Raw genomic sequence first — 26,618 nt, 5'->3', positions numbered from 1 at the left:
GAACGGGGAGGGGATATGGGGCTGGCCAGGAGGAGGGAACAAGGAAATCATGTAGGAAAATATAGGGGAAAGTGAGGCACCCTCTCAGGAGTCCTTGAACGTTTCCTGCTATGCGTTGTGGGCATGGCTCGGTGGCTGGTACCACACAGCTGCCTCAGTTTTCCTAGGTAGAGGCTGACAGAGATCAGATTCCCTGGAGAAAAGGGCTGCTTGGGAAAGGGGCTCTGTGACATAAGTCTGCTGAAGTTGCTTCTCCAGGAATTTCCCAACTTGGAGCTGGTGACGCAAAGGGGAACTGATCTCTGTAGTCCAGTGGTTCTCAACCTGGGGGTCAGGACCCCTTAGGGGGTTGAACGACCCTTTCCCAGTGGTTGCAGCAGGGCAAGCAGGGGGGGGGGGCTTGCGAGGTAGATCAAGATAAGAGTATTTGTCTGGAGCAGTGGGAAAGAGTGAGATCGGCATGGTGGGACAAGAACTGAACAGAGAAATCCCAGGGAAAAACACAATTTATATACAATCATGCCATTGGTCAGTTTCGGTTTAATTTCTGTGAAAGAACCCTTGCATGATTTTATGGCTGGGGGTCCCCACAACACGAGGAACTGCATTAAAGGGTTGCGGCATTAGGAAGGTTGAGAACCACTGTTGTAGTCAGAGATATGTTGTGCTTCTAAGGTCGTCAGCCGTGGAAAGAGAAGAGGAAGCCAAAAGGGAGAGGGTCTCTGGGTGTGTTCAGGAAAGGAAAAGGAGAAATAATGGGGAGGGGGAAAACAAGGTACCTCCTGAAAGCCTTTGTGGACTGCCTCTTGGACCATCTATAAATTGTCTCGATCTTTGAGTCCAGGGGCAACCAAGTTTTATTCATTGGGTCGTTTCCATGCCCTCCCTGGATGTATTGAGCAGGGTTTAAACAGAGCGCGCAACTTTCTTAAGCCGCTGATGGCATTTCATCGCTGTTCCGTAGCTCTGTTCACATGCTAGAGTGGAGGCCTGTCCCTCTGCTTTTAGGAATGAGCTAATACGTGTTCACTTGGCTTCGGAAACCAGGGAGCAGAACTTGGACGAAGGCAGGGTTTCCGTCAGGAGATTCCAATCCCCTTTACCTTTGGCGCTGCCACTCCAATGACGACTCGGACATCAGTGCCCAATTTTCAAACACCTACCTTTATTTTTTAATGAGTTATGCCTACCACAGAGGAGATAGATAGAGAGAGAGAGAGAGAGAGAGAGAGAGATTTGAAGATACCTGCAAAAATAGCACTGTTTAACCACACGTAACGTCCCCCTCCACTGAATTATTTCTCCCAACTGGCAAAGAAACACACATAACTCCTTATTCAAAAGTTGGCCACTCCTGGATTTTATCCTTCTTGGATGGCAGGTCCCTTTATGATTCAGCCAATGACTGACAGAGAAACAAGCATCTGACTCTTGCTCATGGTAGCTGTTTAGATCCTTCTACCCTCTTACCTCCCTGCCAGGTCAGAACCATCTGTGAATTTGGGACACCAGCTGCTCACCCTGTCTTAGGCCAGTAACAGAGACCATGGAGATATCTCATGTTGTCATTTAACCCATTCCCCTATGAGTTTTTTTAAAAAGAGAGACATTTTGCCCCCAGCTCCTTAACAGTCAAAAGCATTTTAACTTTCCATAAACAGAGAGTTACACACACAAGGGGCTAACACTAATAAGGCCCTTGTTCGAGAAACTAATTTCTAGTCTCCAAAGCAATCAAAACAGTGCCTTGTCCAACAGCGTAGGAGTATAAGGTGGATCAAAACAACGTTTCCTTCTCTACGTTTTCTGTGGAATAAAGTTCCATGCCCCAGGGGAGACCTGTTCCATCAATTGTAGGATCCATGTAGCGGACAATGTCTCGCCACGAACGGAGCTGCTATGTGGTTTGGGACATGTGGGTGGTTTCGTGTTCATGGAGGTGCGACGGCTGAATAAAACTCTTCCCGCACTCCATACACTGGTACGGTCTCTCCCTCGTGTGGATCCTTCGGTGCCGCTGGAGGTACGACCTGATCCCGAACCTCTTCCCGCACTCGGAGCACTCGTAGGGTTTCTCCCCGTTGTGGATTCTCCGATGCTTCTGCAGGTAGGACGTCCGACTGAACCTCTTTCCGCACTCGGAACATTTAAAGGGCCTCTCCCCCTTGTGTGCTCTTTGGTGCACCGTGAGGCTTATCCGGTGGCGGAAGGCCTTCCCGCACTCCGAGCACTGGTACGGGGTCTCCCCCGTGTGGATTCTCAGGTGCTGCTGGAGGTGGGAACTGAAACCGAATCTCTTCCCGCATTCGGGACACTCGAACGGCTTCTGCCCGGTGTGGATTATCTGATGCTCGGTGAGGCTACGGCGGCGACTGAAGCTCTTCCCGCACTCCGAGCACTCGTACGGCCTCTCCCCCGTGTGGATTCTCTGATGCTGTTGCAGGTAGGGCAGCCGGGTAAATTTCTTCCCGCACTCCGAGCACTCGTACGGTTTCTCCCCCGTGTGGATTATCCGGTGCTGCTGGACGTGCGCCGCCCTCCGAAACCTCTGCCCGCACTCCGGGCATTTGTACCGTCTCTCCGCCGGGTGTATGCCTTGAGGCACGGCAAAGCCGAGGCAGCCGCCGGCGTTTCCAGCCTCGGGACCCTCGTCGGGTTCCCCTCCCACGCGGGCTCCCCAGCTATAGCCGTTTTCATATTCCGGAAGCTCTTCTGGCTCCTCCCCTTCATCGGTTCTTTGATGCGCAGCAAGGGTTGCTCTCCAGCCGAAGTTCTCTCCGCACTCCGAGAAATTATACAGCTTCTGTACCGAGTGAGCTTGTTGGCGTGAAATCAGGTTCACGCTCTGACTGAAGCCCTTTGGGAGCTCCACACTTTCGTTCTGAATTTCCCCCTGGGGGATTCTCAGGTGAGCAGAGAGGTCCTTGTTCTTCCTCTTTTGGGACGGCCGTTCCAGCTGGAGTGGGATTTCCCGGAAGTCTTCTCCTTGGCAAAGAACGGGCTTGTCCCTTCTCTCCGGGGTGCCGTTTTCATCCTGCCTCACTGGTCCATCGCCGTTCCTGAACCTCCCTTTCAAATCTTCACTCCTGCATTGTTCGGGCAACAATGTCTGGAACCCGTCATCTTTTTCATTGTCGGGCACCTCACAGGCTTGAACAGAAAAAGAGAGAGAAACACCCCGTAAAAAACAGAAAAAGAGAGAGAAACACCCAATAAACACCCCGGCAAGAAGCTCCATCTCAATTTAATTGCTTCTAACCAGTCTGCACCCTGACCTAGATGGCCCAGCTAGCTTGATCTCATCAGATTTCAGAAGCTAAGCAGAATCGGCCCTGGTTAGAACCTGGATGAGAGACCCCCAAGGAGGCCTAACGTCTCCATGCAGAAGTGGGCAACGGCAAGCCCCCTCTGAATAGCTCCTGCCTTGAGAGGAGAAAAGAGTAAGAGTCCAGGAGCACCTTAAAGACTAACATGATTTGTGGCCGGGGAGGAGCTTTAGTGAGTCACCGCTCACTTCTTCGGATACCTCCAGATATCTGAAGAAGTGATCAGTGTCTCACAAAAGCTCCTCTCCTGCCGTATATATTTCGCTAGTCTTTAAGGTCCTCCTGGCCTCTTTTCTACAGCTGCAGACTGACAAAGACAGCTACTCATCTCGATATACCCCCGAGGACAGGCTGTGGCTCAGCCACAGAGCCTCTGCTTTGCATGCAGGAGGTCCCTAGTTCAATCCCCGGGATCTCCAGGTGCTAGGACCCAGCAGCAGACGATACGAAAGAGCTAAAACCTTGGAGAGCCGCTGCCAGTCTCAGCAGAACAGCCTTTTGACCGTAGAGGTACTGCTGAAATATTTTTGAGGCTTCGAGGTACCAGGGACTGATGTCAGCTGGCCAGGCCTTCCTGGGGTACCATGATATCGTTGCTGGGAAACCCTGAAGAGACAATTCTGACCTAGATGGACCAATGGTAGCATTATGTGTTCCTAGTCTTTCATTCCTTCCTATTTCCGCCCCTCTCTTTCACCCCTAGGCTTTCCCCCACTTGTACCTACCTAGCCCCTGCTAGGTCCTTCACTTTTGGTCTGTTTTGGCATTCATCCACCCACCCACCCCCCGCCTACAATTTCGTGGAGAATACACGGGCCCAGCAGCTCCTGAACCGAGAGGAGGAGTGACAGCGGAGGCCAGCCAGCTCTGAGAGGCCTCCTTCTCCCCCTCCTTACCCAGCAGGCTGTCCTCAGAGTCCTCTTCCTCCTTGATTTCCACTAGCAGCTGCCTCCACTCCCCCTCGGATGGATCCTGGCCTCCCTCCGAAACACCCCCAGCTGCTTCCTCCGGGGGCGCCTGCAGCAGTCAAGAGGAGGATTAAAATAAATAAAGACAGCTTTATTTTTATGACCTGCCCTTTGTGGGTAACAGCACAGAATAACATCAATAAAATCTGAAGTAACATCATATACATTACTAGGGGCCAAGCCTGTTGCATTCAGGAATACAACGGGTGCTAGATTAGGGGGGTGGACTCTCCTTCCCCCCCAGGACCTGGAAAGGCTGCAGGCATCTGTTGGGGGAACTCACCAGCAGGGGCAACTCTCACACAGCAGGGAACTGCAGCCTCCGAGCCTCAGAGGCAAGTGGGGTCAGGGGCGGGGGACCGAAGGTGATTGGCTGGCCGCTGGACAGGCTGGTTGGAGGAGGAGGCACTCAGGGGCGGGACAGCCGCCCTGAGTGGGTGTTAAGCGCTGAGTGGCACTTAAGCCATGAGACCACGCTCCTCCTCCAAGGCCTTACCAGAAATATATAGTGGAACAGATAAACGATTCAGTTTGTACATACACACACCCCTCAACTGAGAGATGTAGCTTCACCACCACTATCTGGACGGAGCTTCCAGGAAGGCAGGCCAAAGAGCGTCTCCTCGTGCCTTCTTCGCATTCTCTTTCGGAGATTTCAACCCCCTGATCTACCGCAGGCTCCCTCGCACTCAGGACCCCCCCCCAGCAGAAGGGCCTCACCTGCTTCTCAGCTTCTCGCTGCCTCAAGAGGCACTCCTCGGCCAGGGCCACCGCCTGGGAGCAGCTCTCTGGCCCACTTTCCCTCACTTGGCCCTGGATCTCCGGAGGGAGGACGCTCAGCAGCTGTTCCAGGATCAAGAGCTCCAGGATCTGCTCCTTGCTGTGGTTCTCCACTCTCAGCCACCCGCGGCACATCTCCCGCAGCCGGACGTAAGCCCCCCGCGGGCCCTCGGCCTCGTGGTAGCAGAAGCGCCGGAACTCTTCGCGCTGCTTCTCCCTGCTTACGGCGTCCCTTCGCAGAATGGCGGCCTTCACCTTCCCATAATCCTCTCTGTCTCCAAGATCCAGGCTGAGGTAGGCCTTCTGGGCCTCCCCGCTGAGGGCCGGCAACAGGCGGTCCACTCGCTCTTCCTCACCCCACTGGCAGGCTTCGGCCACTTGCTCAAAGGAGGCCAGGAAGGCCTTGGTGTCGTGCCAGGGTGAGGGTTTCTCGGGCAAGGGAGCGACCCCCCACCGAGACTGAGGAGGCTCCAGTGTCCTGAGGAAGCCTTGCCACTGGGCTTCCCACTGGGTGTGGGGAAGGGAATCGTCCCTCGGCGGCTGAGGGAGCAGATCTCCCACTCTCCTCTGAAGGAATTCCCCCATACTCCCTGGCTGGGAGACGACCTCCGTTTTCATGCCGGAGGATTGGCCGTTGATCTCCTTCCTCCCGAAAACTGGGGACGTGACTTACGACGTCGTAAGCTGAGCTTCCCTCTGGAGAAAAAGAGAGAAACGGGAAGCAGAGAGTTAAGAGAAAAGTGGGATGGTGTCCTCTGTCAAGTTTTTACTGGCCAGATACATCTGTCATGGGTCAAGCCACGTCAGTATTTATGCTTTGATAGATCTCATTCTTTAGTCTTTATTTATTTACTGGCAGTCTTCAAGCAAAGGTTGGATACACACTTTACTTGGATGCTTTAGGATGCTTTGGGCTGGTCCTGCGTTGAGCAGGGGGTTGGACTAGATGGCCTGTATGGCCCCTTCCAACTCTATGATTCTAGGATGCTTAGGGCTGATCCTGCGTTGAGCAGGGGGTTGGACTAGATGGCCTGTATGCCCCCTTCCAACTCTATGATTCCATGATTCTATGATTCTGATTCTATGATTCTATGATTTATCATTAGACTTCTATCCCGCCACTCCCAGACAAGCTGGCTCGTGGCAGCTCACATGATAAAATCTAAAATCCCCATAAAATACAACATATAAAAACACAGCATAATGTATAAACATGAGGGCATCCATCTACATTTTGATTTGGAATCTGTTTTAAGAGCTTAACCACCTAATTGTCAGGATCTGCCTGGTTGCCAGCCTCCAGCCCTGACCATTTGTCAATTCTGTGTATTGTCATCTGTCAGTGGGGCCCAGGCAAGCTAACGTTTGTGTAGTCTATTGCCAATTTTCTCTTAGGAGGATGGAACAGTGGGGGGGGGGGCTTGGGTGCGATCAGTGAGGCTGGCCTTGAGTCAGCCTTGTGGGAATGGCATCATGTCCACCTGGGTGCAGGTCTAGTTGGCACACTTTTCCTTGGGACTGGGGGTGAGCGGAGCTCACCTTTTCCTGAGAATAGGGAAAACCCCACATTTTACCAGTTAGGGATGGGGTTCCGGGGTTTATATTGACCTGTGTATTGCCTATCAAATTAGTTTTAGCAAGAATAATTATGAGCTTCGTATTGCTACGTCAATAAACTGACTTTGCATCTAATTACATGTGTGTTCATTGAGAAAGTCAATGGGGGTCTGCTACTAATCTGCTCTGGGGGTGCTTTTGCCGTGCGCCATAATCCACCTCAACGGCCATTTGCAAGTGGATCTGAAGTGCATGATTTAATGTGTGTGAAAGGACCATTTGCTTTTCTGTAGGGCAACAGAGCTGTCACGTGGGCAAGGAGATTCGCTCTCCACAGCGGAGTCCCCTGAAGGTGCCCTAGGCTGAATCTGGCTGCCAGTCTCCAATTACCAGAGCTCTCCTTTTTTTCTCAACACCATTTCCTTCTATCCCCGTTGCCTCTTCACTCTGTCTTACTTTGTTTGGGGACCTCTTCCCTCGTTGGCTCTTGCACCTCCTCTGCAAGGGCCTGAAATCTATTTTGAAGCTCCAAAGGCTCCAAAGGAACCGTCTCACTCTACGCCTTTGAGTCTTTTCCCTAACTGTCTGCAGAGGCTTCGTAATGAGGTCAATCCCCTTATCCTCTTCAGGACTGGTTGTATCCTCTTTATTCAGGGTTGCACAGCTGCTGTCTATGAACTCCCCCCCCCTTTCTTAATTTCTTTCAGAGTAATAATCCTCTCTTCTAAGCCCCTAATCCTTTCCTCCAAGTCCTCTAGCCAACGGAAAGCTCCTTTTAAAATGGCGTTTCTCTCCCCCTGTCCTTTTCTTCCATGCAGTCATAAAGACAGAATCAATTCTAGCGGCTAAACTCAGTGGTTTTATACCTGGTTTGCACTGTCAACTGGCAATTTGATTTTAAACAGAATGCTTTATGTTTATTTAATAAATGACAATTGCTATTCATAAGAACTCTGCAATGTATTTGTACATTAGATCTTACGGATTTACCTTAAAAAGCCTGTTGGCGAAACACACTGGGGATTTTAACTGAGGAATACATAGAATCATAGAGCTGGAAGGGGCCATGCAGGCCATCTAGTCCAACCCCCTGCTCAACGCAGGATCAGCCCTAAGCATCCTAAAGCATCCAAGAAAAGTGTGTATCCAACCTTTGCTTGAAGACTGCCAGTGAGGGGGAGCTCACCACCTCCTTAGGCAGCCTATTCCACTGCTGAACTACTCTGACTGTGAAAATTCATTTTTTCCTTTAACGGTACCATCGGCCTTGGCTTAAATGACTAGTACAGCCTTTTTAATGTTCTCCTCGTCAGTCAGGCCTTCCTGGCTCATGGTCTCAGCCTCTGAACTGCAACTCTGTGAGGAAAGGACCCCTCGCGACAGACGCCCCCCCCCCCCCAGCAGGCCCCACTTTCCATCTCATGGCTCTCCTGCCCCCAGGAGCAGCTTTGAATCTTATAGGGCACCATTTTAATTTCTGGACTCTGCCTTTTTCCGCCCTCCAAACACAAGCACAGAGTGCAGGAATGAAAAGAGACTGGGGAGAGGGGATGTGGGGGTGGACGTTGTGAGTGCCCCATAGGAATCGCACCGAGAGAGAGAGAGATGCCCTAGGAGGGTCCTGCAGTGTCTCCACGCATCTAGGTTGCCTTTGCACACACACCCCTGCTCCAAAGGAATCCTATTCAGCACACTAGGGAAAAAAGCAGAGCCTGAACTTAGGAATGCCAGACTCCAGGTGGGATCTAGAGATCCCCTGGAATTACACCCCATCTCCAGGCTATGGAGATCAATTCCCCTGAAGACGATGGATATTTTGGAGCGTGGACCACCATTCTGCCCAGGGGACCCCGAGTGGGATTCAGTTTCCTTTTAGAGCTCTGCAGGAACTCCCTTAGGGAAGACTCACAGGGGACAGGAGCTCGGATGCCAGCCTCCAGGTGGGACCTGGAGATCCCCCAGGATTAGTTTATCTCCAGACTATAGAGATCAATTTCCTTGGAGAAAACGGATGCTTTGGAGAGTAGATTCTCCAGCATTATACCCCACTTAGGTCCCCTCTGGACTCTCTCACCCCAGGGTTGCCAAATGACGGGTATGAAATCCAGCCGGCCTTTTGAACAAGGCAGACTCCACCTGCTCCCCTCCCGTCCGCTCCTTGCTGCGGATCCAGAGTTTGGAAAACGGGGGGAGGGGCCGGCCAGCTCCCCCCTTCCAGGCCCTGCTCTATAGGCCGGACCCTGGGTTGCCAACCTCCAGGGGGGGGCAGGCGACACAGAGATCAGTCCCCCTGGAGCAAAGGGCTGCTGGGGAGGGTGCATTCTGTGGCATTGTACCCCGCTGAGGTCACTCCCTTTCCTAGACTCCACCCCCCCCCCGCCACCCCTCCAGGAATTTCCCAAACCAGAGCTGGCAACCCCAGGTCCCAGGCAGAGACCCTCTTCCACCCCTCCCCCCCAGCGCAGGGCCGCTTAGCCTAGCAAGGGGGTTGCTCCCTCCCGCCGCCCTGCAGCGCTTTACCCTTCCAGGCATCCCCCAGGCCGGCTCCTCCGGACTCCAGCGCCTCTGCAAACAGCGATGGATCCCAGCAGGCGGAAGGAGGAGGAGGAGGAGGGGGGGGGGAGAGCCTTGACCACCCCCCCCCCCGCCTCCTCTCTAGCAGGAGCAGCTCGGTCGCCTCCGTAACCCTTTACAGCCTCCTGGAGGAAAAGGGAATTTGGGGGGGGGGCGGGGTCGAGGCCAGTCTAGGCCTGCTTGAGCTCCTTTTGGGATCTCTGAATTGATCATCCCTTCAGGGATCAGGTGCCCTGCAGGAAACGGGAGCTCCAGAGAGCAGGCTCGATGGTGTGTCATAAATGACGTGGGGAAGCTCTCCCCAGAGCTCACCCTCTCTGTTAAAGAAAACATGCTTTCTTTCCCCCCCCTAAAATGACTGGATTGCATTGGATCCCCGGGGGTGGGGGTGGGTGCAAGCCTGTTCAGAGTAGCTCCCCAGCAGCCACCCCTTCCCCCTGCCCTCCACTGGCTTCACCAGATTCCAACAGAAATAACTCGGCCAAGATTAGGGACTGGTGGGCAGGTGAGCCCTTCTGAATGGTGGACTCCTGTTGTGACTCTCAGGCATGATGCTGGCTCTCAGGTCACCACTCTCCTGGACTTCAAATGCTTTCAGTTTGTTAGCTGCTTTGGTAGCCTTCCCTTCCTCTCCACAACAGATACCTTGTGAGGGAGGTGGGGCTGAGAGAGCTCTGGGAGAACTGCAACTGGCCCAAGGTCACCTGGCAGGCCTCATTTCTTCCATTGTCCATTTTATTCTTCGATCCGAGCCAAATTTCTTAACCCACTGCTGTGTAAAAGAGAACTGCATTCGGATGAACGAAAGACTCAGTTTCTTTTGACATCCCAGAACCCTGATATAATTGAACCAGTAGCAAAGTTTTTACATCTTGCCATGAGAAATCGTGAATGTATTATGTCTAAAGCATGATCTTTGCCTTTGTTCTCACTAGCAGTGGATCCTTTTGCACTTTCCCTTCTTATATTGTACTTTTATATGCTATTAAAGGCTTGTTGTTGTTGCCTCATGTGCTTCAAAGCGACTTCTCATTACCTTCCCTTCTTCTCCCCACAACGGACACCCTATGAGGTGGGTGAGGCTGAGAGAGTCCTGAGGGGAACCGCTCTGTGGGAACGACTATAACAGGCCTGTGACAAGCCCAAGATCACCCAGCTGGCTCCAGGTGAAGGAGCGGGGAATCAAACCCAGCTTGCTAGATCAGGGGCAGTCAACCTGTGGTCCTCCAGATGTTCATGGACTACAATTCCCATGAGCCCCTGCCAGCATTTGCTGGTTGACTACCCCTGCGCTAGATTAGAGGATGCCTTTCTTAACCACTACCCCAAGCTGGCTGCAGCTGCTAGGGCAGACTAGTTCCCTCCGCAACAGAGTTTTAACGAGAAATAGAGATTGTTTACTTTCCTGAAGGACTAAACAGGCCTGTTTTACTAAATATGTAATACAGCACAACTGACATTACTCTTGATCTGCAAACTGCAATAGAGATGCTCCTCCGGGTCTACTAGGCCAATCTTTTAGAAGAAGAAGAAGAGTTGGTTCTTATATGCCGCTTTTCCCTACCCGAAGGAGGCTCAAAGCGGCTTACAGTCGCCTTCCCATTCCTCTCCCTCGAGGTTAGTGTCCCTCGACAAGGGTCGACGATACAGCTCCGTTCTCTTTTGTTTCATTTCTGCCGTTTTTATTTCCTTGCCTCTTTGTGGCCACGTGAGTGAGGGTATCGCTCCCCAGGCGGAGGCGATCCAAGAGGAGGGGAAGGGGACGGAAGAGGAGGACCCAGAAGGACCTGTGATGGGCAAGAGATCAAGGAGACGTCCCCCACCTTCCCAGGTAGGGAGTGGTGGTGAACACTGAGAGAAAACTGTGCCAGGGATATAGCCTCAGGACAACATGACTACACGTGAGCACAACCGATGGCCTTTGCAGCCACTGGCTGGAGCCACACCAAGACCCATTATGCACGGGGGTTTTAGCGCACATTCGGGGTGGAATGGCGGCGACTAAAATCACGGATAACGCACGGAGCCGGCTGCAACCGGCTGCAGCTTCGGTGCATGCCGCCGAAAAAGCCGCGTCAGTGAAACGCGGAAGAAAGCGCAGCTTCCGGGTGAGCGGGGCGCAACCAGAAGCGGCGCCCGGATCGGCGCGTGCATAATCGGTTACTCTGGGTTTTGCCGCCGTCGCGCCCCGCCCCGTGTATAACCGGTGTGCGTCGCGTCTTCCCCCTCCGCGTTTTCCATGTGACCCGAAATCGCCGTTTCGGCGGCCGTGCATAATGGGCCTAAGAGAGGCACACCAAGAAGCAGATTCTGGACCTCCTGCCTCAGGAAATGCAATGTTGGGTCAGAGAATGTGAGTCAGAGGCCAGTTCCCAGGCAGTGGATGAACCAGGTCTCTGGGAATGGGGCAGGATCTGTCTCCTCAGCGATTTCCATTTCGCCCTTTCCAGTTCTTGCAGATGTCAGGATCAGCCGTAAACTATTTTTTTTTAACAAGTTTTTTTTTTATTTTCATAAAGATAGAAATATAAGATGCAGCATGAGTTATTGAAACAAAGAGTAGTAAAACATAGTCATCATGTGAAAACGTACGACCTCACATTAACTACACAATGATATAAACTTTTGCCCAAAGCTTATAAACTTGTTCACGTTTGAGTCTAAGAGCCATCCACATTTCCACTACATTTAAGAAAAGAGGCCTATTTAGATATACAAAAGAGGAGTTCTTAATAATCAACTTCCTTAAGAGATCGTAGACCTCACGTTAACTGCTTAACACAATCTAAGAGCTGTCCTGACAGATATTTCTAGGTTTAAGTTAAATGCTTAACATTAAACATTTCTTGTAGAACAGTATGAGCTTTGGCCCTGTATCAATACCCTAAGGAAAAGAAAGTAGGGCTTTGCCTTAAAAATGTACAGAAAAATTACAAGAGGATTTCATAGCTTCTCCTTATCCTTAATACAGATACATCTATAAAACAATTTATACTTGACCCGTTCTAAGAGCCATCCTAAACTATTAACAGCCTTACAGTGTTTCCTTTATTTAACAGCCTGTGCTAACTGGCACCTCCTGCTCTGAATTATCACTTCAAACTTTGGAATCAAAGTCTTTGTAGCATTCTTGAGCACCAAGTTTGTGTCCATGGTTAAGCCGACAACATTCTCTTGATTTAGAGCAGTGGTTCTCAACCTTCCTAATGCCGTGACCCTTTAATACAGTTCCTGATGTTGTGGTGACCCCCAACCATAAAATTATGCAAGTGTTCATTGTTCATGATTGGATATAAATTGTTTTTTTCCAGGGGTTTCTCAGTTCAGTTCTGCCTCTTGTCCCAGCATGCAGGGTCGTTGTGAGCATAACATGCAAACAAGGCGCAATTTTAAAATCAGAGTCCAGTGGCACCTTTAAGACCAACAAAGATTAATTCAAGGCGTGAGCTTTCAAGTGCAAGCACGCTTCCTCAGACTAGTGTTGTAATGTTGCAAATGTTGTAAGCTGCTACACGCCCGGTTGGCAAGAAAAGCCCGTTATAAACCAAGTAACCAAATAAAATAAGTAACCAACGAGCGAGTTAGGGTTCTCACCTATTTGGTTACTTGGTTCTCACCTAGCCTTTTCCCAGGCCATTTCTGCACATTGAAAAAAAAATAGCATAATTCTATTAAATAACTCACCACCCGGCTCTCTCCCTCCCCTCTGCTGCCTTCTCACCTTCTGGGCATTCTGCACACCTGCTTGAAATGGCAAAAGAGAGGAACACGCTACGCACCTGACGCTACACACCTGACTCTCCTCCACCTAGCAATCAAGCCAGGCAGCCAATCACCTCTCTCCCTGTTTTAAAGGGCCTGAAATGCAAGCTTATTTTTTAAAAAAACTTCTCCATTGAGACGCCAGTTTTTCTTCAGGGCTAGGAATTCTAAGAGCATCTTGTGGTGCAGAGTGGTAAGGCAGCCGTCTGAAAGCTCTGCCCATGAGGCTGGGAGTTCGATCCCAGCAGCCGGCTGAAGGTTGACTCAGCCTTCCATCCTTCCGAGGTCGGTAAAATGAGTACCCAGCTTGCTGGGGGGTAAACGGTAATGACTGGGGAAGGCACTGGCAAACCACCCCGAATTGAGTCTGCCATGAAAACGCTGGAGGGCATCACCCCAAGGGTCAGACATGACTCGGTGCTTGCACAGGGGATACCTTTACCTTTACCTTTTTAGAATGTCATAATTGTACATTTTAAGCCTTTACAAAATGACTGGGGAAGGCACTGGCAAACCACCCTGTATTGAGTCTGCCATGAAAACGCTGGAGGGCGTCACTCCAAGGGTCAAACATGACTCGGTGCTTGCACAGGGAGGGGATACCTTTATCTTTAGGAATTCTTTTCCATAGAATTCTGCTCCATCCTTCCAAATGCCCATCTCCTGCCTGGCCTATTCAATGCCTTTCCATGATCCTCTCCTTTCACGTCTTCTTCCACTTCACTCACCTTTTCCAAATTTCTGTCTCCCTTTTGCACCCCCCCCCCAGCTGAGAAGGGAAAGCAAAGAGGAAAGCGCAGGAAAAGGAAACCGGCGTGACTAAATGCACACACCCCTCGCTCTTTTCGCCATCATTCCAGGGCTTATCTAGGAGGCGGAGCTCGAATGGTTTAACTCTTTCCTTTCCAACTCAAGTGGGATAATCAGGGTGGCCAGCTCTGGGTTGGGAACTACCTGGAGGGTGGGTCCGGGAGTGGACCCCAGTGGAGTGTCACGCTATGGAGCCCACCCTCCCAAGCAGCCTTTTCCTCCAGGGGATCTAATCTCTGTCGTTGGGAAATGAGCTCTATGAATCCCAGGGGATCCCCAGGTCCGACCTGGAGGTTGGCATCCCTCATGGAGCTAAGAATCAGAATTACCACATTGCACGTCTGCGTAAAAATCCTGCCTTCTCCAATCCTAAGAGCGTTCCCATCCGTGCTCCCCTAGGCGGCTGGGTTTCATATCTGCACGACAGGCAGGCAGGAGTTCAACAGGAGAAGCTTTATCATTGGGGCTCCACCCCACAGCGCCGGGCGTCTTCGCGGGGTTAGCTTCCGCCTGCCACAAAGCCACTGGTCAATTCGGTGTGTGTGTGTGTTTGGGTGTCCTCGCCTGTTGTCCAGCCGGGAGTCAAAAACCCTCCTTGTTTCTCTCGAAGGGGTTAAAGGCATAGAAATCGGGGACTAGAAAAGCCCAAGGCTCTTTATGGGGGGATTTAAATACGAGACGCACCTTCCTGTCCTGTCTATCCTGGGCTTTTGAATTTCTCAGGAGTAGTGCTGTGCAGAGACCAATAGATTTGGGTCCCCCTCCCCCCTTGGAAGGAGACGCTCAGGTGAGTTCTTTGCAGGTCGGGAGACCTCAGAGAAGCTGCAATGTCCGGGGGTGGGGTGGGGGTTGGAGGGTGCATGTCAAGGAAGCACCAATCTGGTTGGGTTTTTAATGCCCAGGGGGTACATGCATGTTGCCTGTGTACCTGGCTGGGGTTTATTTGTGGCTCACCCAGGCTTGGTCCCAAATGCTGCTCTGTACATGGCCAACGGCACCTGGAGGCAAACCTGTCCAAACTCCAGAATTTCCCCACTGCCCCTTTGTTGTTATGTTTCTGGACGGTGGGTTTGATCGACAGGATTGTGGCAGGGATGGAGCGATAGGTCACCCCCCTCTGGGCCCATACTTTAGAAGTAGATTTTCCAGTTTCGCAAAGGAAAACACAGCTGCAAAAACACATGGGAAGTGCGTTGTACAATCTTTGCAGAATTATGGAGAGCACTTTAAGCAAGGCTGCTTTTGCGGAACAGAATCATCACTTGATCCGGAATACAATCGCTCTCTTAAGTGGGACAGACCATAAAGATTGTATTTCCCCATTCTATGCCTGCTGGAGAATGCTTTTCAATGTGTTTTTGCTGCTGGATTTCCTTGTGTGAGAAAATCTACTTCCAAAGTGCATTGGAACTGCATCATCCATGTGTTGCCATTTTGCACAGCAAAATCTAGCTGCCTTATTTAGTGTGTGAGAAAGCTCTTGAAGGAGGGAAGCGGGCTCTAGTTAACCCACACAACTACATTTGTACCTCATGGGGAACTCGGGAGGGTTGCCAACTCAGCCCTGCGAAATGCCTGGAGTTTTGGGGGTTGGGCGTGCCTGTAGAAGGGGGCATCTGTTGAGGAGTGTTGTCGAGAATTTACGGCAAATCGTAGAATTCGCCCTCTAAATGAGCCCTTTTCTTTGGGGCAGCCGATCTCTGTAGCCTAGAGATCCGCTGTAATTCAGGAGAAATCCCGGTCCTACTTGGAGATTGGCAATTCTGCTAACTGGAGTTCCTTTTTAACCAGGATTCGCAGCATGAGCAGGGAAGGGAGGGGCAGGAGAAAGAGGTACAGGCTGGGTTTATACATACACTGCCTTCATTCTCGAATTCATATGCGGCTTGGTTACTTTCAAGGGAAGTGCCATTAATTCACAGCTGACTTATGGTGACCCCCCTGTAGGGTTTTTGAGGCACAGAGATGGTTCATCTTTGGCTGCTTCTAGGCTGGTCCCAATCTAAGTGCTAACCGACAAGGTCCTCACATAGCCAGGGTCATCCAGGTCAGGACCCTGTGCTGTGAATTTGCAGCAGATTTATGGTAATTGCATGGGTTTTTCAAGGCAAGAGGCAAACAGAGGTGGTTTGCCACAGGGTAGAGCCATGGGTCACTGGAAGAGCATCTGCTTGACATGCAGAAAGTCAGGTTCAGTTCCTGGCACCTCCAGTTAAAAGAAGAGCTGGGTTTTTTAAATATATATATCTCGCTTTTCACTGCCTGAAGGAGTTTCCAAGTGACTCACAAACGCCTTTGCCTTCCTCTCTCCACAAGGTGGGGCTGAGAGAGCTCTAAGAGAACTGCTGTGCAAGAACAGCTCTAAGACAGCTGGGACTGGCCCAAGATCACCCAGCTGGCTGCATGTGGAGAAGGAGTGGGGAATCAAATGCATACTCCAGATTAGAGGCTACCACTCTTAACCACTACACCAAGCTGGCTCTCAGGACCAAAACTGTCACTTTAGACTGCTTTCCTGTGGCCTGGCCTTTTTGTCCGCTAAGTGAAAAAGCCCTTCAAAGTGTACACAATTTCTGACACATTTTTTTTCTCTTTCCCTCAGGAACAGGCCCTTTGTGTTGTGTCTCATATAACCTCTTTGCTGTTTAGCAGTCCCCACATTCCTGGAAAAGAACAACACTGTGGGAAATAGCCCGACCACTATACAGGAACTCCCCCCCCCCAATTCTCCTGGACATTTCTATGAACGGTCAGTCTGAAGGAGGACGGTTCTGGACCAAGGCCTAGCTGAGTCTGAGAGAAGATGGCCGACGGGGAAGCGTCTGGAACAGCAGTCTGCCTCCAGAACCGGGTGGCGCAGAAGCGCCCGGAGATAAAAATGGAGGCGTGTGACCCATCCGGCCCCAAACTGACAGGAGGGGACCGATCTGGGAAGCTGCCTCGGGTCATTCAGGTCGGGACCATCCGGGAGCTCCTCAACTGGGCCGCCCCGCGGGAGGTGAAAGAGGAGCCGGAGGAAGGGTTAGCACAGCGATGGGAGGCCCAGTGGGAGGAGTTCCTCCGGGCCATGCAGTCTCCTCAGCTGGGATGGGGAAGCCCGCAGTTGATGGAGGACGCCGCCTTGTGGGGGGATAACAAGGCCTTCTTCGCCTCCTTCGAGCGGCTGGCCGCCACCTGCCAGCTGCCCCGCCGGGAGTGGCTGGCTCGCTTGCTGCCCGTCCTGAGCCGGGAGGCCCGAGAGGCCTACAGCAACCTCAGCCTCCAGGACCGAGGGGAATACGCCAAGGTCAAGGCGGCCATCTTGCGCGTGGACGCCGTCAAGATGGAGACGCAGCGGCTGCGCTTCAGGCAGTTCCGCTACCCCGAGACGAAGGGGCCGCGGGAGGTGTGCAGCCAGCTCCACAAGCTCTGCCGCGGGTGGCTGAAGCCGGAGAAGCGCACGAAGGAGCAGATCCTGGACCTGCTGGTCCTCGAGCAGTTCCTGACGGTCCTGCCCAAGGAGATCCAGAGCTGGGTCAGGGAGCACGATCCGGAGACCTGCGCTCAAGCCGTGCCCCTGGCGGAAGACTTCCTGCTGAGGCGGCGGGAGGCCGAAAGGAAGGAGAAACAGGCAGGTCCCTTTTGCGTCTTCCCAAAGAGGGCCACGCTTTGTGTGCGGTTTTCGGACATCCTGCCGGTTGTTCCCCCTTCAGCGTTTGGATATTGTGATTCGAACTGGGGGGGAGTGAGGTTTTGAGATGGGATGCCAATGCTGGAGATGCATAACTGGAGGCTCAGATGGTTTGAGGGCCAGTGAGGACCAGTTTCCCTTCCTATCGTTTATCAAATGTATATACAAGGACCCTTGTGTTAGACCAGGGGTAGTCAAACTATGGCCCTCCAGATGTCCATGGACTACAATTCCCAAGAGCCCCCTGCCAGCGAATGCTGGCAGGGGGCTCCTGGGAATTGTAGTCCATGGACATCTGGAGGGCCGCAGTTTGACTACCCCTGTGTTAGACAGATGCTTTCGGTGTTTTGAGCTAACATTTTTTGTCCCATTTTTTCTCAAGGGAGCTGACTTACATCAGCCATTCTCAATGAGTACCACAAGGCCCCCTGGGGGACCCTGGCACATTTATTATTATTACTATTATTATTATTATTATTATTATTATTATTATTATTATTATTATTATTATTATTATTATTATTATTATTATTATTATTATTTTCAATTTATTACCCGCCATTCCCAAATGGCTCATGGAGGGTTACATGAGAGCCAGCTTGGTGTCGTGGTTAGGAGTGTGGACTTCTAATCTGGCATGCCGGGTTCGATTCTGCGCTCCCCCATATGTAACCAGCTGGGTGACCTTGGGCTCGCCACGGCACTGATAAGACTGTTCTGACTGAGCAGTGATATCAGGGCTCTCTCAGCCTCACCCACCCCACAGGGTGTCTGTTGTGGGGAGAGGAAAGGGAAGACAACTTTAATCCGCTTTGAGCCTCCTTCAGGTAGAGAAAAGCGGCATATAAGAACCAACTCTTCTTCTTTTTCTACATGTCTGAATTCCCCTCCCCTCCCCTCCCCCATTAAAACCCCAGGCATAAAAACATCATAATAGAGAAAAGAAGAACAACTGTGGAAAAACAGTGCAAAAAACCTTTCCCTTCTCCCAATACAAAAACTCACAAGGGAGGTAGGAAGAGGGGGGCAGATGAAACGTCATACACACGCTGTCCTGGAAAGGGGGCCAAACAGATCTTCGAAGGGGGCCCGAGACTGAAAGACGTGAGAAGGGGAGCCCAGAGGATTGATGGGGGATCCTGGCAAGGGAACTGATGAAATACCCTTTTTGTCACATTCGATGTCATGGATGGCTAGGAAGTTTGGCCTTCCTCAAGAAAAAGAAATCATGTCACCTGTTCCTTGGTGTGTGCTTGAATTAATGCATTTGTGGGGGGGGGGGAAATGAATGTACACACATTTCCCTCGGTCGGATATTCCAGTAATCCGTCTCGTGTATTTATAAGACCAGGTGCGTTGAGTATAGTTATCTCACTCTTAGCTTAGGCCTTTTTTTACCCTGGCACAGTGGCCAGCCTATCGCACCTGGCCCTGAAACCTAAGAAGAGCTCTTTTAAGGCCAACAAGGGCTGAGAATCATTCTCTCCTTTTCTGTTTTATCCTCACAAGAGGAGCCCTATGAGGTAGGCAAGGCCGAGAGGCAGAGTGTTACGGAGGCCATCCAGTAAGCTTTGTGGGCCGGCAGGGATTTGGACCCGAGGACCTCTGGTCCTAGTCTGACACCCTAAGCCCAGCATTGATGGGCTCTCTGATAACATCTATGGCAATTTATGGTGATCGTACACCAAAAATCCATAAAAGACCAGATTAATTCCTTCATGATATTTCAATCCAGCGCCTCCTTTATTACTTTTTGCTCCCAAATAGGCAATCCGTCATTTTCACAATGTCATTTATAGACAATTTCCCTTGTAACACAGAACAGATGTTAATTTTAAGCGACGAAACCAGTTGCACAGATCTTATTTTCTCATTGCTGATATTGTTGGGATCTCTAATCAGAAGCGGGCCGTTAAAGTTTATAGCAGCTGCCAACAAGTTATAAATTCCTGTTTTGAACTCCTTTAAATATGTAGTAATAGCCACTCTCTAGTATCCCTGACTGGTTATGCCGTTTCCCTGACTGGTTATATCGTTTTAATGTCTCTTTCAGCGATTGGAGGCCAGGGTGGTGAACTGGCCAGAGACCAAGCTATCTCCTGCAGGCCCTGGGCTGAAGCGATTCTACCGAGAAGCAAAACCTGAAGAGAACAGAGTTCTAGGTAGGGGTTTGCTGTTCCTCCATCCATTTTGGATGCTTTAGGATGCTTTGGGCTGATCCTGCGTTGAGCAGGGGGTTGGACTAGATGGCCTGTATGGCCCCTTCCAACTCTATGATTCTATGATTCTATGATTCTATGATTCTATGATTCTATGATTCTATGATTCTATGATTCTATGATTCTATGACTAGCTGGCCTGTATGGCCCCTTCCAACTCTATGATTCTATCCTTGTGTGAAGAGAAAGCACATCCAGTAGGGAGGGATATAAGTGGAAAGGAATAAAACTTTCCAGCCTAACCCAGCCAGTGCTTTTCTGCCCCAATATATTCAGATGTCGCCAGCAAACCGGTGTTTCTCCACGACGAGCATGAATCTGGTTTGTTCCGGGGATCGTGCGCTCCCTCTGCTTCTTTCCTTTTCACCAAAACCGAGGACATTCTTTAACCGTGATGGCAAACCACAGCTTAGAACCCTGGTTTGACGGGGGAGAAACAAACCTGGGTTTGTAGAAGAACCTGCATTGGGATGCTGAGAGCTTCTGAAAGCAGGAAGGAGCAATGCATGATGGGAAGGCCAAAGCGGCCATCTATGCTGGTTGACACCATCACTTCCTGTGGCAGGGCTCTTCTTAGGCTGGTCAAACCCTCATCAGGTTAGAACTGTGGGAGCCCCCTGGTCTCCGGGAAACTTTTAACTCCCCTCTCCTTCCCTTCCAGACAAAGCCTGCTCCAGTAGGGACTTCATGGAGAAGAGAGCGACCCGCAGCACGGAGAACGGGCTGAAGGTGCCCAACAGAACCCCGCCGGGACAGAGGACCTTCCAAAGCCCCGACACCAGGAAGAACTTCCACCCCAGCCAGACGTTCCTGAAACATCCGAAAAACCACGTCGTGGAGAGTCCCCATCAATGCCCCGACTGCGGGAAGCGCTTCACGCAGCGGTCGAGCCTGACGATCCACCGGCGGATCCACACGGGGGAGAAGCCGTACCCGTGTCCGCAGTGCGGGAAGTGCTTCCGGCAGAGTTCCAACCTCCTCAAGCACCAGAGGATCCACTCCGGGGAGAAGCCGCACCAGTGCCCGGAGTGCGGGAAGTGCTTCGCCCAGCGCTCGAACCTCCTCATCCACCAGAGGACCCACACGGGGGAGATGCCCTACATCTGCTCCGAGTGCGGGGCCTGCTTCAGCCAGCACCGGGGGCTGGTCACTCACCAGCGGATCCACATGGAGGAGATGCCCTGCGGCTACGGCTGCCCGGACTGCGGGAAGTGCTTCCAGCAGAACTCGGACCTCACCAAGCACCTGCGGGTGCACACGGGCGAGAAGCCGTACAGCTGCCCCGAGTGCGGGAAGAGCTTCAGCTACAGCTCCAACCTCAGCAAGCACCAGAGGATCCACACGGGCGAGAAGCCGTACCTCTGCAACGTGTGCGGGAAGAGCTTCAGCCACCTCTCGACCCGGAACACGCACCAGCGGGTCCACACCGGGGAGCGCCCCTACGGCTGCAGCGAGTGCGGAAAGAGGTTCATCTCCAGCTCCAAGCTCACCCGCCACCTGAGGACCCACACCGGACACACCCCGTACATCTGCAACGAATGCGGGAGGAGCTTCAGCTCCCACGGGACCCTGACCACGCACCAGAGGATCCACTCGGGCGAGAATTACGGCGTGAAAATGCCCTGGGAGGCCCTGGAGCAGAGACTCAGCAGCCCCTTGGGTGTCGAGTCGCCTTTGTGACCGGCCCCTTTTGATCCGTGGCCTGTCCTGATCGTGGATGACGTTAGAGGAAAGGTGCTAGTCCATAAGGCGTCGGGAGGAGGGGGTCTGTGCAGATGCAGGCAGGAAGGGAAGGGGGAACGCTGTAGGATTAGTCGGGGGTCTTTGGAAATAGGGGTAGGATAGAGAAGAAGGCAGGAAGGCAGGGCTTGCGCTGCCGGTTAGTTGTAGGGCAGAGTAAAATCTAGTGGGGCTCGTGGCCATAGTGAACCTTCCCTGGGCCCCCGCAGCAAAGATTTTCAGCCTCCCTTTAGCGAAGCATGCCCCTCCCCATGAAATAGAATGATAGCTAAAACGAAGCCTCCATGGTTAGAGGCAGTATACCTTTTGAGTACCCGATGCTGGCGATGAACGGGGGGAGATATATTAACCTTAGTGCTGTGCATCCCCAAAACACCCGGTGAGTCCCCATTGACAAAAGAAAACTGGACCCAGTGATATAGTCTGATTCTGTCTCGCCCTTGTGATCTTTTGAAGGGCAGCTGGAGTCTTTGTAGGCCCACAGGTGTCCCACAGGTGGCCGTGTAACTTTCCAGTTAAGGCAGAGCTACAGCTGGGCAATAGGTTCACCTGCTTTTCATGCACAAAGTCCCAGCTTCATTGTGTGTCAATTCTGGTTAAGAACATCAGAAGAGCCCTGCTGGATCGGACCAGTGGTCCACCCAGAGAATTTCAGGCTGCAGGAAAGTCATTTCTCTGTCTGAGTGTTGATACTCAGACGGAAGCTATCCTGAGTTGGATGGATAAATACTTTTTGTGTTCTGTGTCTTCCCTGGGGCAACGTAATTAAAAAACCACCCAGCACTCCCTTGAAGAAGAGTTGGGTTTTATACCCCGCTTTTCTCTAGTGTAAAGAGTCTCAAAGTGGCCCATAGTCTCCTTCCCCTCCTCTCCCCAGTGCAGCCACTTTGTGAGGTAGGTGAGGCTGAGAGAGCTCTGAGAGAACTGACTGGCTCAAGGTCACCCAGCAAGCTAAATGTGGAGAAGGAACAGGGAATCCAACCCCTGGCTCTCCAGATCAGAGTCCCCTGCCCTTCACCACTATACCACGCTGGCTTTTAAGAAGAAGAGTAGGTTTCCCAGGAGTTAGTCCCCTTTCTCTTCTGCTCCCCACAACATGTGGGACTGAGGTAATTGTGAGAGCAGTGGGGCTCAGGGAGTTGTGAGGGAAACTGTGACTGACCCAAAGCTGCCCCACAGGTTTCCAGTGGAGGAGGACTGGGGAATCGACCCCCTGGCTCTCCAAATTAGAGTCTGCCGTTCTTCCCCGCCACACTGGCTTTGACTATATAGGCGAGATCATAGGTAACAGGGGTGGCCCTTAACTTAGAAGGTGAGCACTGCTTCCCCACACGTACTCTCCCGGGGTCCGTCCCCAGCATCTCCATTCAAAAGAATTTCAGTTAGCAGCTTGTGGTGAGGGAGACTTTCCTCCGCCTCAGAACTCTGGAGAGCTGAGGCCAGTCGGAGATAGACTGTGCTGGGCTAGGGGGCTCAATCAGCCCACTCGGCCCAGCTTCTTGCGACCAGAGGCCTCGCTTTGCATACAGGTTTCACCTCAGGTTTCATCCGTGGCCTCTTCAGTTAGGAGATCTTGTTTAGCCAGGATGAGCAAAAAATACACTTAGGGCTCCCCCGCTAGAGAACGGACAGGGCCTTCCCTCAAAAGCTTCCCCAAATGACCAGCTTGACAAAATGGTCTGCCGTCTCCCCAGTCTTCCGTTATGCCCCTCTTCCTTTTTAATAGGGCAAGGGGGTAATAGTCACGGTCATATCGTCGAGGGGTGACCGGAACGAGTCAAACAGGCCTGCATCTGAACAAGCGGGAAACAGTTCAGCTTGGAACATGAGGCTGTATTTTTGAGGCAGCCGTGTCAGCAAAGATGGCATAAGAAACGAGCCCCTGTTGGGCCTACGGATGCAAGGCCGGTTTGAATCCTGTTTAGCTGCTAGTCGTGGGAGCAAATTGTCTTTACAAAGCATGAGAACTTCACCCGACCAGGTGGGAACCCAGAGCTGCTGTTGCCAAGGCGACCGTGGAGGATGCAGCTGGGCCCAGCATCCCCTGGGCCTGGTCCCCTCGCCCAGGCAAGAGGGCAACGTGGGACGGCATTTGAACCCTGCGAGGGGCCCGTATTGGACCACCAAGCGTTGGCTGGGCCAAAGAGGAACGGTGTCTGCAGCATCCTTCATCCGACTGTGGTCGGTCGGATTTGGTACTCATTTGTGCATCTTTTGTGACCCGTTGCTTCCGCTTTCTGTCCTGAATGATCCAAGATCCCCCGAGCAGCTTGCCTAGAGGAGCGGTTCAGAGACCAAAGTCGGGACTCCAAGGCCTGCATGGTTCGTTCCTCACGGCTGCTGTGAATTCGCCGGGTTCCCCCTCTCGGTCCCCCACTGCCTCAACCCTGGGGAGAATAATACTGGCCTTCCGGGCAGGGTGGAACGTGAAAAGGCGCTTTCAGCATCCTAAAACAGCCTGCAAACCTTGTTATTTGAGCTAAACACTAGGATTGAGGCTGGGCTGGGTTGATTCTCAGGAAGTGAGGCAGTGGGAGGTCTATTCCCAAATCTCAACGCTGTCTCCCTGTGGAATTCCTTTCTCCGCCACGTTAAGAAGGAGAGAGCTGCTTTTGGTACCCTGCTTTCTCACTGCCCGAAGGAGTCTCAAAGTGGCTTACAATCGCCTTTCCTCCTTCTCCCGACAACAGACACCCTGTGAGGGAGGAGGGCTCTGAGAGAACTGGGACTAGCCCATTGCTATCCAACTGGCTGCAGGTGGTGGAGGAGTGGGGAATCAAGCCCAGTTCTCCAGATTAGAGGCTGCCACTCTCAACCACCGAACCAAGCTGGCTCTGGTTAAGTGGCGGCCTTTGTGTCATTCCTAGGTGGGACAGCTCTGTCGTCTAGCTCAAAAATCATTCCTTGATGGCACATGGATTAGAATCCTAGAGTTGGAAGGGGCCATACGGGACCTCTAGTCCAACCCCCTGCTCAATGCAGGATTCATGCAAGGTTTAATATTTTGGTCAAGTGAAAAAAAAAAAAAAGCATTCTGGGGGAGGGCTAGGGGCGGGGGGTGTCTGTGGGCAGAGCTCCTGTTTTGCATGAAGGAGATTAGTCCCTCTTAGTCCCTCTTCTCTCCAGCTCCAAGGGTCTCAGGAGGTCTCTTACCTGAAGGTCACTCCTAGTCAGAGCAGAAAACAGAGCTGGAACTGTCTGACTTGGTGTCATTGAGGTGCGGTAAATGCGAAACATTAAAGCAAAACACAGCACTTAGGGCCATGTTTAGGAACGAGGACCCAAAACCCACTGTCTACATCAAATGTGGGCTGGTTGGCCCTCGGGGGTCACTTGCCCTGCATCTCCTTGCATCTCCTGGGATGGACTGAGCCACCTTCACATGTTTCCCCCTCCTCAGTTCCGTGTAGTATCTGAGCTCAGTTTGTAACAATGGGAGAGACCCAAATGTCCTCTGCATAGCCTCCCTCCAACTGAAGAGGTCCTCTTTCAAACTGAATTGCCGATTTAGCGAGAGGAAGGCTACTTAGACCAAAGGACGGCTTCCAAGGGGAAAGGTGGGGGATATCTCATTTCAATTAATAACACTTGTTATAGGAGAGGGGCCCACCCCGATCACCTGCGTTTTGCTAGCTTTCAGCATTCCCTGTTGAATGCCTGGCTTGAAATCGGCGGCGTCGCCAGTCTGCAGGCGGGCGGAGACCTCCCCGTTTCTTCTGGCGAGATTCGGTTTCCGGCCCTTCCGTCCGGGGCCCTGGTGAGAACGCGTGGCTGAAGACCGGTCTGTGTCTACTTTGTGTCTTAAGAAATAAAATCTGTATGATGAAAGAAAATAGAAACGGGTGGATTTGGGATCACGAATAACGGGGTGAGATCAACACGTCGCTTACTTGGCCAAGCTACTTTCCCTCCTGCTGCCCACGCAGAATTTAAGTCCGCTTTTCTCAGCTTTCTTACAGTTGGGAAAGCCCTGAAATAGTCTTCGGGCTTCGAGAAACCCCAGAAGTGGCACAGTCGTGCAGGATGTGGTGGGTGTACGCCCCCCCCGGGAGAACGGTGATTGCCCCGGGGTCACCCCGCTGGCTGCATGTGGAGAAGCGGGGAATCAAACTTGGCTCTCCAGATTAAAGTCAGCCACTCTTAACCACTGCCTCAAGCTGGCTTTTCGAAGCCCGAAGCAACCTGATGGCCCTCCACTCACAGATGAAAGTTGGCATTATTATTATTATTATTATTATTATTAGTAGTAGTAGTAGTAGTAGTAGTAGTAGTAGATTTATAGCCCGCCACTCCCTTGCGGCTCGTGGCGGGTAACAGTATCACAAATCCCCATTAAACCCCCATAAAAACAATAATAACATTGCCAATATTGCCGGCATGGCAACAGCGGCAGCTCAACTCCCTCCCCTCCCTCCCACTACTAGCGGGTGGAGAGGAGGTCCTGATGATGTTTTGCTTCGGGTCCAGAACCCGAGTCCCCGGGGGAGGCATAGATCTATTATCAGCCCCGGCCTCAACCATAAACCTGGCGGAAGAGCTCCGTCTTGCAGGCCCTGCAGAACGCTGAAAGATCCCGCAGCTCTCCCGCAGCATGACCGGAGACTGATCTTGGATCAGGGCTGGAGGGTTGGGTGGGTGGAGGTTTAACGCAACCGTCTGCCATTTTCCTTTTGCAAACGCCTTCCCGATATTTGCTCCCTCGAGGGGAAAAGAATACATGCTCCTGTCAAGGCTCTATATTTCACCCTGCGAGGCAAACAGTCACATTTCAAGGCTATTCCTGGTAGCTGCTAACACAGCCTCCAGGTTCACACAAGTTACTCCCACGGTTTTCACAGCCAGAGTAGTTCAGCAGTGGAATGAGCTGCCTATAAACAGGTGGGGAGCTCCCCCTCACTGGCAGTCCTCAAGCAGTGGCTGGACAGATCCTTCTCATGGATGCTTGTGGCTGATCGTGCATTGAGCAGGGGGTTGGACTAGATAGCCTGGATGGCCCCTTCGAACTCTATGATTGCATAATTCTGTATTTCCCAACCTGGAGCTGGCCACCCTACTGCTGAATGTCACAGTATCCTTGGCCTGCCCCCCCCCCCCGCAAGTGGGATGCTGGAACTTGAACTTCCTGGAATTCCTTTTTCTTCCCGCTGTGACTATGACCCTCGGAGAACGCAGACAGCTTTGTGCCGGTCGTGACCTTTCTCCGCTGCCAAAA

General features: G+C 51.9%; 2 protein-coding genes across 2 annotated transcripts in view; one reads left to right on the top strand and one right to left on the bottom strand.

Annotated features, from left to right (window-relative positions):
• Positions 1-9,285, bottom strand: part of LOC143834434 (uncharacterized) — a 29,078-nt gene extending 19,793 nt beyond the window's left edge. The window contains exons 1-4 of the mRNA XM_077331270.1: positions 9,152-9,285; positions 5,015-5,770; positions 4,223-4,343; positions 1,916-3,150 (exon numbers count right to left, since the gene is read on the bottom strand). Of these exons, the coding sequence (XP_077187385.1) occupies positions 1,916-3,150; positions 4,223-4,343; positions 5,015-5,692 (2,034 nt within the window). The 5' untranslated portion in view covers positions 5,693-5,770; positions 9,152-9,285. The remainder of the gene's footprint in view (positions 1-1,915; positions 3,151-4,222; positions 4,344-5,014; positions 5,771-9,151) is intronic.
• A 5,081-nt stretch (positions 9,286-14,366) lies between these two features.
• LOC143834267 (uncharacterized) lies at positions 14,367-25,222 on the top strand. Its single transcript, XM_077330934.1, has 4 exons — positions 14,367-14,564; positions 16,380-17,387; positions 19,501-19,609; positions 20,328-25,222. The coding sequence occupies exons 2-4, from the start codon at positions 16,581-16,583 to the stop codon at positions 21,344-21,346; spliced, it is 1,935 nt and encodes a 644-aa protein (XP_077187049.1). The 5' UTR covers positions 14,367-14,564; positions 16,380-16,580; the 3' UTR covers positions 21,347-25,222.
• The last annotated feature ends 1,396 nt before the right edge of the window (positions 25,223-26,618 follow it).

Source organism: Paroedura picta, chromosome 3, assembly GCF_049243985.1.
Source record: "Paroedura picta isolate Pp20150507F chromosome 3, Ppicta_v3.0, whole genome shotgun sequence".
In the NCBI taxonomy this organism is placed as follows: domain Eukaryota; kingdom Metazoa; phylum Chordata; class Lepidosauria; order Squamata; family Gekkonidae; genus Paroedura; species Paroedura picta.
The sequence above is the reverse complement of the archived record's forward strand: the minus strand, read 5'-3'. Positions and strand labels throughout refer to the sequence as shown.